Source organism: Lytechinus variegatus, chromosome 1 (assembly GCF_018143015.1).
Source record: "Lytechinus variegatus isolate NC3 chromosome 1, Lvar_3.0, whole genome shotgun sequence".
Taxonomy (NCBI): Eukaryota; Metazoa; Echinodermata; class Echinoidea; order Temnopleuroida; family Toxopneustidae; genus Lytechinus; species Lytechinus variegatus.
In genome coordinates, this window is record NC_054740.1 from 32,678,867 (window position 1) to 32,697,494 (window position 18,628).

Here is an 18,628-nt window from a genome sequence, read left to right on the forward strand (position 1 = left end):
TTGAAAATGTGATAATCCGCTACCATCGGCACGTTGTTTCATAGCAGCGCAGACGGTCGCTGCTCAATCGCTGGCCAGTCATCAGCGGCGCAGCAAAAGCTCAACGCGAATGCCTGCAGCGGGCTGAGAACGTGTGCCACATGCCACCCAAAGGGAAAGCGTCGTGGTGGAAACGGTGTGAAGCGTGTCGAGCGCAAGGCAGTCGCCTCGTAAACGGAAGCAGCGTAGCAGAATTGTCTTGGGAACGGGCCTGAAAAACACGGGCGATCGGTGCCGCTTTTAATGCGCTTCTACTACGCTTTGTGCGTTGGAGCTTCGTTACAGCTACGAATATGTCGTTTGTAATACGCTCTTGACTCGATTATGATGCGCTTTAGCACCTCCGCGATCTCGCTACGTAAGTTTTGAACATGTTCAAAATTTTGTGGCGACCAGGAAGATGGTGGCGATCCTTGCCGCTTCAGAAAAGATCAAGGTACGACGGAGAAGATTGAAAAGATCAAGCCACGTTCAAGCTACGATATACCACGCTTTGTCGATTTTTGACGATCGCAGCGGAATCGCCATCTAGTGAGATGGGGGTATTAAGGGGAGCATTTTCAGAATATGGAAATTACGTGTTAAGGGTGCTTTTCGAGACCCCATCCACTCGTGAATGGAAGTGGCCCCCCCCCCCCCGGGATAAATAGGATGATCTCCCTTTCTCATAATTATACAAATTAAGGTCGTGATGCTATGCTTCGCTTCGAAAACTATGTTATTGCCTTTGATAATCCACAATGATTGTCTTTCATAAAAATTAATTTGGCAATAACATAGAAACCACATGAATAATAAAAAGAAAAGCATGATATTTATTGCAAAAAGAGAATTCAATCATTTATTAATTTACAACCACATATCTCCAAGTTGGTGAAACTGAAAGAAAATATGAGAGAAAAAAAGCTGTAAAACATAGGACAAATCTGGTAACATGTTTAAATGTAAGGTATGGATAGACACAAATAGTGATCCGAATTGCAGCATATCATTTTAGAAAGAGAATATTCATTCAATATCCAAAAACTTAACCTGCACGAGGATGATATCTGTTATGGAGAAAACAGATAATTAAATTATTTACCCTGGGTGGTCCTCAATGTAGTTGTGATAATATTTCAAGATTTACTTGAGCTTTCAACGGGGGGGGGGGGGGGGTGGTAGTCACTATTTAATTGTGTAAGAGAGGTACTATAAAAGAGTGGTATAAAACATATGACAGGGTTTACACAATCATGCACCACCTGTCAGAATGTAAGAAGGGGCTTAACAACGAACGTAGCTGATAAGAAGAATGTTGATTTGAAGACAGTAAAAATACCATTTTCCTTATAATTTTGTGCAAAGGTGTAGACAACTGGAAATGGATGCAATTATTTTCTCACATTTATCAATACACTAACGAAACATACCCACAACAAACTTGGAATCTATATGCGCATCAATAACTCTAAAACGAGTTAGTGAATATAAACCTCATTGCATAACAGTAAAAAAAAAGATAATTATAAATAAAATGTGAAATGTGCAAAAATGTAATTTGTATAATCTACAGCAACAACCCTTGCATAAATAACATTCATAGGCTTCCTGCTAAATGATTTATCACAAATCAGTTGAATAATTGAAATGCAAAATTTAGACAATATGAATTGCAGAGAGTGAGATTCGACCTATTGTCTCTATTATTATTTCATTTATATTAGATACAACCCTCTTCCAATCCATATCTCTATGATTATGTTAAGTAGAAAAGTACAGACCCAATATTTTAAAGGTTACTGGGTATTAAAATGATCTTCAAAGCTCAATGGGACCCCCTCCTCCAGCCAGCCTCTTTACTAAAACATGAAAGATCTTTCTGCATTTGCAAGTGTAAATCATTTCCATTTTCCATACTTCTAATATGTCTGACTGAAACTGCAAGATTAAACATTCCTTTCAAAATGTAAGCCATACCATTTTAATTCACACATGAAGCTACAGAGAAATTAATATATTTTTTTACAAATTTTACAACCACATTCCAAACCCAAATATAATCATTCCATACTCTCATCACAACATAATTTTTGATATATCACACATACATTTTATCAATGATATAAAATACTGGAAGAATTTCAAGGTCACCCAGCTCTATCTGTGTATCAATTTCATATTCATTATAATATTCATAGCAGTATTCACACTAATTCATGATGAAGAGTGCTACAAGTTAATTAAAGTTGTAAGAAAGGGAATTTGTGCAATAACTGACTTGAAACAAAGGATAGCAAAATATTAATTTAAATGCATACAATATATAGATAAATAATAAAAACTACTGCCTTTTTTTGCTGGGCTTGGAACTAATAAATCATGACACAAACAGAAAAAATGTGCAAAAGCTGAAACTCAAACACAAGGCAAGTAAGGACAAAATAATGATGAAAGCAAACAAGACATTTCTACAGTGGAACTCAAGACTGAGATATCAATTCATTCGTGATTCCAAGATATTGTTCGATATCAACTAGCTTTAGAAAAACCAGCTGTCATATCAACAAATGTTCAACCTCAGCCAATCAGATGGTATGATTTCAGTAGCTTATGACAGATATTGCAAAAAAAATGTTGAGATTTATGAAACAGGTCCTATTTGATTACTTCATGAAAAATGGGGTAAATATGATGTTTGCTTTTAAGCAAACTCCAATCATTTGTTGTCTTAGAGATAATCATACACACAATAAAAAGTGTATAAAATTGTGCCGTGTAACGTCAGTTACCATGAAAATGCCCATAAGATTATCATATTCGCAAATTCATGTGTGTTTTTGTAGTAATTAAGTGGAGCAAAGCCCCTTTGAAGTGATATTAGATTATAATAAGATATATATTTAGGCCTAATTTTTTTATTTTTGTTTGGAAAAAAAATCAAATCTGAAGTTGTAAAACTCTCTTTGTGATTAATCATGGTGCCTAATTGTGAGATGTTGCGAGCGCGAATCGCAAGCTCAAACTTATGGACATTTCAACAAGAAATGAAAATTAGCATTCCGAGCAGTAATCATGGGCATTTACAGGGCAGTCTTGGCCACAACCTAAATCATTTAGTTATTTCATTATGTACCATTATTTTTCCTCAAAACTAATTCTACATGTATTTCCATGAAGTTTCCCTCTCTTTTCCTGTAAGGCATTAACTATGCCTTAATCAAGTTTGTGTCTCTGTGTTTTTTTTTAATTGAATTATATTCTACTTAATAGTACAATACTGTATTCCTATAAATGAATACTTTTAACTTTAGCTAAACATACTGTTCATAAATTTTAGCTGCTCAATGCAAATGATCATAAAGTAAAAGGATAGCCAATCAGCTGCAAAGTTCATACTGTATGACGAATATAAGTTGTAACATTCTATGAACATGATAATTTCATATTTTGCTAAAATGGCCATCTCTTCCATTTCAATAAATAACCATGTGTGTTTTCCTTATTTCATGTTTTCAAACCTCTTGTAGACAATTCTATTTCATATGTATAGTTTGAATATACCTAATAATATTTCACAAGTTATTATAAGAGAATAATGAGGGTGGTTGAATCTATCCTTGCTTTATGAAGTCCTATAGAATTTTATTTCTTACAACAAAAAATATTATACTTGGTTGAAAAGGCTTATGAAAGTGCTAGTACTGCAAAAATTTAACATTCAAATAATACATCGGCATATAAAATATCTGCACACAAAAAAGATGCTTTAAGTGGTATTGTGGTCTCCACAATATCAAAAGAACACTATCGAATATCCATGTACAATAAAAACCAAATATAACTGTCTGGAAAACAAAAGATTATCAAATTTTGTGCGATCTTGGTGGCAACATTCTCAATTTTTTTTAACAATAATACAAATATGAACACTAGTGACAGTGTTTCCACCAATCAAAAAGAAAATTCCCCAAACTAAATCCCAAATTTCCCAAAATTTAGACATTTCCTGAATTTTCAAGTTTGATTATTTTTTTAATTACACTGAGCCTAAATCTGGTACAAGTGTCCAAAATCAGGGAATTCAAATTTCTTTGTTCACGTCCTCTTTAATAATAGGAACAAAAAATGAAATGCGAACATGAGCTACATTACATATCGAGGTAAACAATTCACATGAATATTAAAAGTTGCAACATTTAATTGTTGTTTAATTGTTATTTTTTTAGTTACAGTACCCGAAATTACCTAGATTTTTTTTCATTACTCGAAAATTACCCGACAATGATCCGGATTACCAGGAATTCAGGGAATTTCTTTCAGAGTGGAAACACTGACTGGTGAACACTGGTTAATCATTGTATACATGTGCTGTGTCAATACTTTTATTGTAAATCTCTTAAAAATAATGGGGGCATGTTCCTGATTTTCAGCATATACACAAATATGTACATGTATCAGCTTCTGAACTACATGTACACCTGTATTTTGGCATGAAACCTATTTCATTCAGTATTACACATTATATTTAAAAATACAATTCTTAATCTTATAAACAAATTACATTCTACACAGCTGCTGCTGCTACAAAATACATGAATACAAATATTCTCTTGAAAATGACACAGGCTTTCATAGTTTCATTCATCCATAGATGTACAAATGTTTTACATATTTTTCTTAGGACAAGTAAATATATACACCTCAATTAAAAAAAAAACACAGTGGCTAGTATACATAATTGCAACAAAAATATATGCTTCAATTTGTAATATTGTCACAACACATTGGAAAAATTTCGACAAAATATGACTATTCATTATGTTCAAGTAAAGGGACATTTCTAGCAAGGACAAACAATAGCATTTTTCTTGACTGGCTGAGGCTTGATGTTACAAGTCATAACTACCATAGGTAACATTATCAACATGTATCAGGTATTCTGTTCTATTTCACATACTTATTCAATATATCAAAATGCTTCTCCTGGGAACATCTCCGTCATGTCAAATAACAGTTAAGATTAATATGGTACATTCACATGCGAATATCCAATTATATTTGTTTTTGAAATATCTCATAACCAAGCTAAATCAACTGAAAATGAAGTAACATCCACTCATCTGCATCAGTGCAAAGGGGAAAAAATGAATGACAATCATGAAAACTCTTGTGAACCCTCAAGAAAAAAAATCTAAACCTGTGGTGGAGTCCCCAACTGGAATGTTGCAGCAGCAGCACACACACATTTTCCAGCACAAAAACACTGCAAGTACGACTTCACAGCATATCATATTCTGATACAAGCATTTTCAAAATAGCTCTTATAATACAATTTCATACACAATACAGTGAACATTTATGATTTCGTAAACAGTATTTTTTTTTGTATTTCAGCGCAGAATAAATATCAATATTTCCTAATAGTATTGACCGCTGTGTTTTTTCTTAGATACATATAGCAACAGTGTGCCGAGGGGATGTAAGAGGAGTGATTCTCATAAAAAACAAGTTTTGGGATAACTTGAAGCTAGAAGCATATCAAAGAGTGATCATCTTTTTTTTTATCCTAGTCATGGTTAAAAACAAGACACCATTGTGCCAGGACTCAATTTGCTGCTTGTACTGTAGTACTAAGACACAGATTTTGAATACTGGGGGGAGTTTCATCAATATTTTCGTCCCACAAGTTGTCATATCTGACAACTTTCCTGGATTCTGATTGGTTGAGAAGCACTGTTACTATAGCAACTGTCGGATAAAACAGGACTTGTCGGATAAAACGTCTGACAAGTCCTTCCATGAAACGCTCCCCAGATATCATCATAATTATACATGAGGGCAACTAACAAATATCAATTTGAATCAAAATAAAATGTTATGTCCTAATTTCTGTAGCAGGGAATAATTTTCCTGGTATCGCATTGCAATTCGCTCCACATTTTTGAAAGACTGCTAAGCATAAAGTCTTTTGTATAGCACATTTTTACATACATGTAGGACTGTACATTACTTAGTTGAGAGTTTTTCTCTCATGACCAAAAATGCTATTCAAATTTGTACATTAAAATTATTCCCTGTGTAGCAATGTTGGAATAATCATTTCATTTAATAGAGTACATTCACAAGATAATTACTTGTATTGTGACATAAAAAAGGTTCATGTCACATACTGGTGAAACTTCAGTCTTTGGCCAACATCAATACTGCATTAACATTAAGTTTACGTGCATAGAGCTATTTGGAGTTACTTGCTAACTCAGCACACAGCTCTCACAGATTAAAGAACAGCACAATATCCATTAATACCTTGAAGAATATGACGTCTAATGTGCTAAGTATTGGAACCTTCTGATTACAACAGTTTAAATGCAATGTTCACAAGGATGATGTCAGAAAAACACTGTTGTCTACACTCTGCAGTTCAATCCAAGGTTTATTTTTATGATAGCCAATCCAACGCTATCATGATGTTATCACCATTCCAGTTTGACAGGGTACTCACCACTTAAGCAAGCAGTACAGTGTAGACGCTTCTGTTTTCTGCTCTCCTCAATCTGCATGCCTTCCGTGACAGCCATTCGAAGGCCCTCTATGGACAGGTATGCGATGCTGTCAGCATTGAAGTAACTAGCAAGTCGATCGACAGGGATTCGGTTTGCAACGAGTTCCTCCCTAGTTGGGATGTTGATGCCCATATAGCAAGGATTGGAGACTGGTGGGGATGCCACTCGTATGTGAACCTGGGGAAATGATTTAAAAATACCTTTACCTATCAAAATTCCCTATTGAGATTTTCTGTATGTATGAGTTTAAGATTTTCTACAGGAGGTTAATCAGAGGATATAGAATTAGAAAATAAAAAACACCTGATACAGAGAACAAGATGATAGAAAACCTTGAGGGAACTACTGATTGAGAGAGACAGAGAGATACTGTAGAACGTGAAACCTGTGAATTTGTATCTAGGAATGCAGTACAGTTCATTAATGTGGATTTATACAATATTTTCAAAAGGGAATATCATTTTTACAATGTAGGTTTAAAGTCTGAATTATTCTTCCTAAAGGAAAATACATGGTAGTTTAGAGAAAATAAAAATATAATGACATGGTGAGCAGCATACGTATATATTTTTATGTGAGAGACATCAACAATGCATAGATGAAAGAATTGCAATAGAACAAAGAATAATCAATTCAACACAAACAATAGATACAGAAGGAATGTATCTGTCTTCATTTGCAATAGAGTTCTATCAATTCTATGTTCATTAGACCCCCCCCCTGCCAACTTTCACTTCATGACCCAATACGATTAATTACATCTCGCCTGATCAAAATAAAAATAACTCAAGATGTGGTCTATACCTCTTTTGCTCCACATTTTTTGAGCAGCTTGATGATGGGGCCTATCGTTGTTCCTCTCACGATGGAATCATCAATGATGATAATGCGCTTGCCCTTGAAGTTCTCTGTGAGGGCGCCAAACTTCTTTGATACACCAAGCTGCCTCAATCTCTGGTTTGGCTGGATGAACGTCCTTCCAACATACCTATTCTTGGTCAACACCTCCATGTAAGGTATGCCAGACTGGAAATGAAATGATAATACTTGGCTGTTATAGAATACTTGGATTTAATAATTGTATGTGGTGAATTTCATTTCATCACATTTTATCATATTCTTCACAATGAAAATCATTCAAAAATCTAACAAATAAGTTCCACTAGATGATCTAGATGTCACACACATTAAAAAAAGTTTTAAACCTAAAATCCTGGTTAGAAAGTTTCTACACTTATTGACCAATCTCTGTACTACAATTAAATTGATCCATATAGTCATGCATGAGTGAGCATGTATTAAAAGCAAAATTCACTTATTTAGGAATCATTATTGCAGGAACACTCCAACCAATTATTTTTTTTAATTCTGCCGTTTTTTATTTAAGGAGAACTAACTTTTTGTGAATATTGTAAAGACTACGGCAAACCATGCACTGAAAGTCATAATGGATATCAATTTAATTTCTTAATTTTGTTTCATGGCTCTAGTCTCACAAAATAATCTTATTCTTGAGAAGAAAAAAAAAAGCTTCAACTAACCACAGATGAGAATCCTAATGCTGCTGGAGTAGCAGACTCTGGTACAGTGCTAACGATGTCTGCTTCAACAGGTGATTCTTGGGCCAAGCGTTGACCACACCTCCTCCGTACGGAATATACCATTTGACCTGAATCAAGGGGGGGGTTCAGGCCATGTCATTATAGCTCATGTTTCAATAGCTTTGATCTTTGAAAAAATAGCGATCATGATTCATGCATATCAAATAATATTGTTTAATTCAAATACTATACAGTATGCACATAAAAAACTCCCCACCCTATCCATACCACTTGGATTTACTCTATAAAACTATGCAACATTTAACATTGCATATTATTACACAGGCTTTTAATAGCACTGCTGCCATGATCAGTTGTTTGAACATCCATGGAATTCCTTTCTACCAGGTACCTATTTACTATACCAGGGTGGAGAGTGGTAAATGCCTTGCCAAAGGACATGAGTGGTGCGTTGGGTTTCGAACCCACACCTTATGGTTCAAAGTCTGGAGAAATATCCACTAAGCCACAACAGCTATATGTGCATATACATGTATAATAAAAGGAGATGTTGAAGGATTCCCATCAGATTAGCACCTTACATAGCATTAAACAAAAATTGGCATTTGACTTTACATATCCTGCAAAAATATTGACTTCTGCAAAGTTGAATGTGTGTTTGTTTAGTCCAACTTTTGATAAATGATCAGTTTGAATATGACATAAGTAAGATAACAGATTTTAATTGCTGTAGAACAGAGCATATATGTTCGCATATTTATAACAATCTATCAGGTGCAATAAAAAACACATTTTTTACTCAAGCATCCTTTATCGAACTTGTTTTCAGATGGATATAGAATGAGAACACAATACCTTCTAGAATGGTGTCAGGTCTCGAGAAGTAGACATACTCAAAGATACAGAAAGCCTGTGGATCTTCAGCAGGACGTGGTACAACTGCCAGAGATTTGATACCAGTCTTTGTGATCTCAACGATTTCCCCTGGAAGGACCTCGCGGTAATAGTGAGCACCGATAGATTGGAAGGAGCAGGATTCAGAGGAGACTACCCAGCCTTCAACATTATCATCCTTTGGACAGTCAACTGAAAAATATGAAGATTGGGGGATATTTCAGAATCAGAATTTGAACAGTTTGGCATTGTTGGCTTACAATTAGAGTAACAATTGTCCCACAGAAAGTCTGCATACTTAAAGGACAAGTCCACCCCAATAAAAAGAGAAAAATTCAACAAGCATAACACTGATAATTTCATCAAAATCGGATGTAAAATAAGAAAGTTATGACATTTTAAAGTTTTGCTTTGACATTTCACAAAACAGTTTTATGCACATCTCGGTCGGTATGCAAATGAGGAACTGATGATATCACTCACTCACTATTTCTTTTGTATTTAATTATATGAAATATTTTTATTTTCTCATCATTGTCATGTGAAATGAAGTTTCATCCCTCCCTGAACATGTGGAATACCATTATTTTAACAATTTGTGCTTCAGGCAAGGAGGTCATTTTTGTCAAATTCGTAAAAATTGAAATATTGTATAATTCAAACAATAATAAACAAAAGAAATAGTGAGTGAGTGACATCATCAACTCTCTCATTTGGATGTAACTGGCTCGTTCATATAACTATTTTGTTAAAAATAAGCGAAACTTTGAAATGTCATAACTTTCTTACTTTACATCCAATTTTGATGAAATTTTCAGCATTGTGCTCGTCTGATTTTTCTCTATAGATTAAAATCAACAATTTTCTGAGGTGGACTTGACCTTTAACCCTAATCATGCATGAACTAAATTCTACCCTATTCCTTTAATATACATGCATATTACCAAAAGAACAAACAGACCCCCATCATAAAATTTGTTTCAGTATTATGACCAAGCCCTGTAAAATATCATTTAAACACCTGCAACTCACTATAATCGAGATCTGTCTCTCTCAATGTATGTTTATGTCTCAATGTCTTTCTCTTCTCTCCCTCAACCTCACATATCTTTGCTTTGTGTTTCTGTGTCTCTCTGTAAAACATTCTCTTTATTCTTAGTATCTTCAGCACTACTTGGAGATAGAATTAACATACACTGATCTAAAAACTTAATTACAAAAAGGATAAAAAAGAAAACATCCTCAATATCAAATGTAAACGTACACCAGTTACATTATTTTTAGTAGTAACCAGTCATGGCAACATACAAAAAGTAACCCTAAAGAAATAGGAGATCCTCAGCTTTAAAACGGTATATAATACACTATTATTGAATGATTCTAACCCTCATTACAAAGAGGAAAGTGTTCACTTCTTAAGAACTTCACTTTTGAGAAAAGAGGGATTAGAGTTGACAAGTCATTTGAAGCTCAATTAACCTCACACTATTGTGTAAGGTAACAAAAAGGGGATAAATATCATTCAAATTTTCCTAGAAGGGGTGTCAAAGTAGCTCCAGTTGTCACACCAATTAGGCACATCCTGTTCATGATACAAAGTATTCATACAAGAGCTTATCCAGTTTTCATTGAAATGGAGTTCAAGGTAGATGGAATACATGTAATTATTATCAGGAAGATGAACAGATTGCAACATAATTCAAAAAGTACAAATGATGGGTCCAATCAAAACTGTCAAAACAGCCTTTTGGGATTGTTTGGTACATCTATTTTTTTTACAGTGCAAAGAAAATAGTGTACTCTTTTTAATAGGAAATACTAAAAAAAAACAAATTGACCATGCTGACCAAAACCATTCTTGATGTTGTCCTCTCACTGGAAATTACATGTCTGACCTCTTAAGGGTTTCACTGCCCTTGCCATGCATACAATTAAACCTGTCTCTAAAGACTACATATGGGAGACAAGAAAGCTGCTGTCCTTATGAGCAGATGGTCTATATTAACTGACTCCTACGATATAAACAAGTGGAATGCCTCTGGCCGTCTCACCTGCATCACGCGGTTCAATATATAGCAGCAGTGCTCACTTTGAATACTACTCTAACTCGCACAAGATGTTCAGTGATACATGGTTACTCTTATTTCCCTTTTTTATGAACTAGACCAATAAACTTACAGAGATATGATGGTTATTCAACAAAAAACCCCAACATGGCCAAAGTTCATTGACCTTACATGACCTTTGACCTTGATCATGTGACCTGAAACTCGAACAGGATGTTCAGTGATACTTGATTACTCTTATGTACAAGTTTCATGAATCAGATCCATAAACTTTCAAAGTTATGATGGTAATTCAACAGATACACCCAATTCGGCCAAAGTTCATTGACCTTTGACCTTGGTCATGTGACCTGAAACGCGCACAGGATGTTCAGTGATACTTGATTACTCTAATGTCCAAGTTTAATGAACTAGACCAATAAACTTTCAAAGTTATGATGGTAATTCAACAGATACCCTCGATTCAGCCAAAGTTCATTGACCCGAAATGACCTTTGACCTTAATCATGAGACCTGAAACTTGCACAAAATTTTCAGTGATGCTTGATTACTATTATGTCCAAGTTTCATGAATCAGATCCATAAACTTTCAAAGTTATGATGGGAATTCAACAGATATCCCCAATTCGGCCAAACTTCATTGACCCTAAATGACCTTTGACCTTGGTCATGTGACGTGAAACTCATGCAGGATGTTCAGTGATACTTGATTAACTTTATGTCCAAGTTTCATGAACTAGGTCCATATATTTTCTAAGTTATGATGACATTTCAAAAACTTAACCTCAGGTTAAGATTTCGATGTTGATTCCTCCAACATGGTCTAAGTTCATTGACCCTAAATGACCTTTGACCTTGGTCATGTGACATGAAACTCTAATAGGATGTTCAGTAATACTTGATTAACCTTATGGCCAAGTTTTATTAACTAGGTCCATATACTTTCTAAGTTATGACATCATTTCAAAAACTTAACCTCAGGTTAAGATTTGATGTTGACGCCGTCGCCGTCGGAAAAGCGGCGCCTATAGTCTCACTTTGCTTCGCAGGTGAGACAAAAATTATAAACAGGAAATCAAAATTGTAATCTTTATACACAGGTGGCTGCTGAGCAGAACTCACCGATATGGCCTGCTCGGACAAGCCTGCCGATACAGAGGGGTCTGTTGCCGTAAGGATCCCTGACAGCGTAGATAGAGCTACCATGGAGGATAAGAAGTGAATAAGCCATGAGAGCCTCATTCATCAGCTGTCGTATTCTACCAAGCCAGTTAGGGCCTTCTGGTTCTCCTTCAGGTGGGGCATGGGTCAACATCTGAGTGATGACTTCCGAATCAGATCCGGTGGACAGGCCTACACCATGCTTTAATACCTATTTGTTAGAGAATCATGGAAAATATTATTTGCATTGAGCTTTGTTTATACATGTAGATAGGTTTAGGCTTTCAATCAATTATGGGTGCACATTTACTTTGCATTGAATAGACTATTAGATGAACTCTCATTTCTAATTTCAGCTTGCTAAAATCTAGCTTGTTTATCCATAATAATTTACATTATCCAAAGCTAACATGAAAAAGTATGCTGTATACTAAAATGTATGATGAGAAGAAATGATTTAGAAATGAAAATGTATTTTGATTACACCTAAAAAAAAATGTGTTTGATGTGATACAGAGTAGGTACATATATTATAAATGTAACACATCAGTTATAGTGCTCTGTTAACAAGCACCTTAAAAAACCTTTACAGATTGATAACTTCAGAAAATCAGTCCAAACTTGTAACATTTCTAAATTAAAATCTACTTGAACTCAAACTCCACCACCAATTCAGTCATCAGAGGTGCATTTTACCTTCATTCTAAGCTGAGCAGCATTCACCAGCTCTCCATTATGCGCCACAGCAATTCGTCCATGGACCGTCTCCACATCAAACGGCTGACAGTTCAAGAGCTCCGATGCCCCAGCTGTGGAATAGCGATTATGACCAATCCCAAGATCCCCCTGCAACTTGGCTAAGATCTCATCTGTAAAGATAGTGCTCACCATACCCATACCTTTGTGCTTGTGATATTTCTTGGATGATCCTTGACTTGTGATCATACCGGCACTCTCTTGACCTCTGAAGTTAAAAACATAAAAAATATTTCATGAAGTGATTCACTACTGTTGCAGTGCAGTATACATGAGCATGATCTTTAATGATTTTCAAAAATGATGATGGTCACTTCCAGTAAGAAATTAATTTCATGCTTACTTTCATTTGAACAACATTTCAGAGCGCCAATCTTAAACTAAAAAAAAGGAACATTTCAAAACGTTGTTTGACCAGAATCAGGATTTCTGGGGAGTATAAACAGAACTACGATCGTAATCATCGTACACGTTTAAATGACGTCATTTGGTACATGCTTCCAGTGAGATGAAAATCCGCGAGCAATTACAGTTGCATGGTTCTAACAGGGATTTACCTCCATGGAATTACCTCCCATCTCCTTGGTTCTAATCATGACCAATTGCATGAGTGATTATTCCCATTACTACTCATTTAATTTGTCATCAGGGTGTATATTCAGGGATTTACCAAAAAAAAGGAACATGAAAGAAGAGACATCACTGAGCCAGAAGCCCCAGTAGCATATTAGATGTTTTATCATTTTCTTACCTATCCTTTAATATTCTTTATTTTGTCTTTATAATTATTATCCTCACCATGATGGAAATTCTATGGCTATGTCAAGTAACTCCATGCAATTACTAAAAGATTAAAAATTGATCGAAGTTTAAACAATACTCAACCATAAAAACACTCAAAAAAACTTTCGAAAAACTGCGCACCCAATTTGACCTCCCTTTTCTGCTCAACGAAAATTATGACGCAAAGCCAGCTGCAAATCATGCTTTTCGCCTCTAAAAAAAAAAACAAAGCACAAACAGGACTCCCAGAACGTTTGAGATCGGCGGTCTGAAACAACGTTTGAAAATGCTGATTCTGTTTGGAAGCATAAACACAGCCCAATAGTTGTAATATCACTTGACAAAAGACAGAATCTTATTTAGCATTCTTTTTCTAAATCAAATCTCCAAACTTTCCCAAAAGTATCAATTAAAATCACATGAAATTGTAGAATTTACAATGCTGTATTTTCTTTATTTTATCCTCCCATCAAAAAATGACATGAAATCAACAATTTATCTATGAATCATTTGTATCATTTTGTTAAATGATATTGCCTAAATTGCAAGTTGTATGTTTATGTCTGTACATGTATATATTCTGTTGTAAACTGTGCTCAAGTTCTCCTTTGTATGATTGAGTCCACAGGGCCTGTTTTATAAACCTGTGCACAAAGTTATGCATGTTTTAACAAATGACTGCTTTAGATTAGACCCCATCCGAAAAATATGAATAAATTAATGAATACTACATTGTAGTAAACTATGATTAAAATTGGAATAAAATATAAAAATTGAATAGTATTGCTACAATACAATTCAAAAATATTGTTTGTAATGAAAATAAAATGTTTGAAACTAAAAATGGATTTCTATGACAAAATTGTAAAATCATGTCATGCGTATTAACTTGATAAACAGATTAATTAATAAAATATCCAACAGCTTAGAAGTTACTTTTGAGACACCCTATGAAAGCATTTTCATTAAAAATGAAGGGAGTGGTTGCCCAACTTAACAATCATTTGACAATGAAAAGATTAAAAAGCTTTCAGCTAATAGTTTGACACTTATCAAACAATTAGTCATGCAGGGATGAATCTTCTTTCAAAGCATGATTATGGTCTAATGCACAACTATGGTCCAGTGCACAAAGGGTTTTCATTCATATTGCGTTTCAACTCCAAGGTCCTGCAGCTCCAATCCTACCCTTCATTATAAGTCTGACATGTTGATGTCAACAAAGACAATTACAGTCTTTAAAACTTTTATATCCTCCATATTCCAGGGGTGTTCTTAATGTTAGTTTGTGGAAAAAGTCACAGGGATTCAATGAATATTTCCAAAATTTAAAACTCCAAATTCCTGGGGAGAACTCTTTCTAGCCAAAATAAGGGGACCACTTGTGTATGATATAAACATATTTGTACATGGGATGTGGGTAGCATACAAAGAGCCACTAAAGTGTAGATGCAACAGGATTTCACTTCATGCAAATTCTTTAGGGATGGTTGCGGATGGTTAACATGCGATCATTTGATTCATATTGCTAAAACACCACAAGACACCAAAAGTAGAATATTAAAAGATTCTCATATGAATGTTTTAATGAAATTTAGACAAGAGAAGTCATTTTTTGTACCGATTATTTGTTACCTAAATGATATCCATCATAACCTTTAATCCACAAAAGGTAAACTTAAGCCACTTCTGTGAAATTATACAACTTTACCACCAAGTGGTTATAAGTGCATGTGTACAGGTTAACCCAACATAGGAATTTAATACACAACTTTGTATTCAATCTCACCTGTGTTGAAGCCCAGTCAAACCCAGGGTAATGAGCTGAGGTATATCCAGTTGTGTTGGCCATTCTCCTGCAGCAACGCAACCAAACACACCACAAGCCTCATGAAGACCTCCATCTTCAGGAGTCCAATCATCAGCTCTAGATGGCATGGAAGATGTTGCCATGGTTACATAAACGATATTTGTGTCAGGATCCTTCAAGGCCAAGAAATAAATGAAAAACCGACATTAACAATTGCACATTATCTCCCACATGTACAGTATGGTAGTGGATCGTATTACCAAACACCTTTCATGAATTCAATCATATCAAACACATTATTCTCATAAACTTCACCAAACTTTCACCATAAATACACAATTACCTACAAAATATGTAAAAATTTTTGCCGAAATTACTTTTCCTTTTTATATCAGCTTCTAATTGGACCCCTCTTCGTATGAGGAATATTTTTGGAAAGGCATCGTATTAACATATGTCTGTTATCTATACAGTATATGGGAAAAGTTGAGAAAACAGCAAAATCACTGATGAGGTTTTTTGACCATATTTATCACTTTTAGAATATTAAAACTTTGAAAATGTGGTTTTAACCATTTTTCATCATCTTTCTATTCACGTTCCCTTTGGAAAGATGTTGCAATGTTTTGAGCGTATGAAATTATTTTCTGACACATACAATGCACGAGTTCGGTAATACAAGGCTGGTTGGTAATACAATCACTCACTATAGTAGCTAGCAATGTACACATTTTGAGAAGATATGATCAAGTTAAAGCATAATTATTAAAATTATTTGAAATGTTAATTTATCTAGCAAGTAACATTCAAATTTTAGTTTTACACTTATCCCATTACCATAGATTATGAAAAATCGAAAAGTTTTTTAATAGCTCAATAGCATGAATATCATTTCATTATCATTTTATAACATTCCAATACAAAGACAAATTACTGAGTGTAAGCACTAAAGTTGATTTTCAGAGGCATACATGTAGCTCTGTAACAAAATTAAATGTTATCATTTTTCTTATTATGTCTGACTCTTTTGCTGGTCATAAGACTGGGGTTGTTCCATGTTACAGGGGCTGTCTCTGTAAGGAAAGTTTAGGTGACATCATAGGCGAGGTATCAAATTTGCCTTACAAGTTGGCCAACAGAGGGCGACTTTGTAGGGGAACAAATATGTTGTGAATAGGTAGATTTATAGCTGTGTCGTTTAGCCGTTTTGTCAGATTTTTTGGACAAGCCAATGTTGTATTTATGCTCAATATGTTGTATTGTTTAACCAAACGGCTTTAATAGGAAGTGCATATTGGATTTCACTCAAACACAGATATTGTTTTGCCATTCAGGTGTACGCAGTGTAACTTAAAGTACTGTAATGTAAGATGATTTCGATAGCTGTGCAGTTAGCAGATGATGTAATTATTCAAAGTTTAAAGAGTCAGTGGGATTCTTTAAAAGAAAATCAATATTAGGGTATACTGTTGTATTATCATATTGAAAGAATGATGATGAATTTAAGGAATTACAAGAAGTTTTGGGGGGGGTTTGTTATCAGTAATTTTTGGACTGTTTTAATGATATTGGAGAAAGGGTCATAAAATCTCAAACTAGGTCAGGTCAAATTTGAGGTGTACATACAAAGTAAACAAATGGAAATTAGAGTGTTACAATGTAGGTTAGGGATTAGTTCTGTGTTTAATGCAAAGGTGTTTTAATTACTATTTTACACTGAAAGTGCTGAAGGGAGTGTTTGGTACACCCAAACAAAAGATAAATCTGACATAGATCTATGATTTGATCGATAGGATAAAGAATAATTGTTGAAACCTTCATACTAGTAACAGTTAAGTCTAACGTTAGGACCTAGATCTACATGTAACTGTTACTCTAACGACCGTTAAGTCTATCTCAGCTACATGTACATGTAACTTAAGGTCCTGGGGCCCGTTTCTCAACACCTGGACAAGTTTAATAGTCATTATCCACCAACCAGAGTTAGTTCCAGTCTAAACCTGTTTCACAAAGTGCTTAGTAACTAGAATCCCTTGATATCAAAACTATCAGTAGAAAAAGCAGGCAAGACGTAGCCTTAGTCACAAAGCAGCATAATTTTCAAAAAGCAAAATCATTATGAAACTGCAAATATTGTGATGAAATGGGAAATACATGTACATCTAATCAAAATAATAGCAGAGGCAAAATATGCACCATACATACTTAAACTATGAAGAATGGAGCATTCAATTGCTGAGAAAATTATGAATAGTTCATTTCATTACTAAAAAATCACTTGGTGATGTTGAAATGTGTACCCCCGGGATATCAAATTTTTATAGTTTACAGAAATAAACCATAAATGATTTCTTTGTAAAAGGATGATAATCATACATTTTTTTTATGATTCCAAACATCATCAAAATATAGTGTAACATAAATTGTTTAAATCTTTACATACTGAAACATATACAATTTGACAAATTCTATGCATAAATCATTTAGAGATAGAATTTATCAAAATGTTGATAAGGGTCTGAAAACAGTGAATATGAGTCCAGTTATGGATGGCCTGACACGGTAAAATCTTTATTGATTCAATTATTTTACTTTTTTTAAAATGAATGGTTTTGAGGCATTTTACTAAAAGTTTTTATGGTTTCTATGCAATACAATCATTATTGAATGATCTATCTCACATGTTTTGCAATATAATTTAGACTTCTATGATTGATTGCATAAGATTATAATTTTCAAATTTCGAGGCACTTTGCATGATAAAGTCTACCCAGTACCCACGTCACGCACGTGATATGATGCCATTACATCATTAAGAAAGAAGTTATGACAGGTTCCGAGGTGTCATAAATATTTATTTAGTCAGGTTGTTTTCCACGATCTTGGCAAAGTGGGCTTCGTGAAACAGTTTAATCGGACAAGTAGCTCAAACTACAATTTAGTCACGAAGTTAAACTTATCATGACAGTGTTGTGAAACTGGCCAAAGAAGGCAGAGGCAAGAGCCGAGGCC

The 18,628-nt window shown here is 34.6% G+C and overlaps 1 protein-coding gene across 2 annotated transcripts in view; it reads right to left on the bottom strand.

Moving 5' to 3' along the window:
- Positions 1 to 855: 855 nt before the first annotated feature.
- The window catches only part of LOC121411679 (amidophosphoribosyltransferase-like), a 30,256-nt gene continuing 12,483 nt past the window's right edge, over positions 856 to 18,628 (bottom strand). For both annotated transcript variants that reach the window (XM_041604512.1, XM_041604504.1), the window contains exons 2-8: positions 15,596 to 15,789; positions 12,964 to 13,231; positions 12,229 to 12,478; positions 9,002 to 9,232; positions 8,126 to 8,253; positions 7,389 to 7,610; positions 856 to 6,761 (exon numbers count right to left, since the gene is read on the bottom strand). In XM_041604512.1, the coding sequence (XP_041460446.1) occupies positions 6,495 to 6,761; positions 7,389 to 7,610; positions 8,126 to 8,253; positions 9,002 to 9,232; positions 12,229 to 12,478; positions 12,964 to 13,231; positions 15,596 to 15,759 (1,530 nt within the window). In that variant the 5' untranslated portion in view covers positions 15,760 to 15,789 and the 3' untranslated portion in view covers positions 856 to 6,494. The remainder of the gene's footprint in view (positions 6,762 to 7,388; positions 7,611 to 8,125; positions 8,254 to 9,001; positions 9,233 to 12,228; positions 12,479 to 12,963; positions 13,232 to 15,595; positions 15,790 to 18,628) is intronic.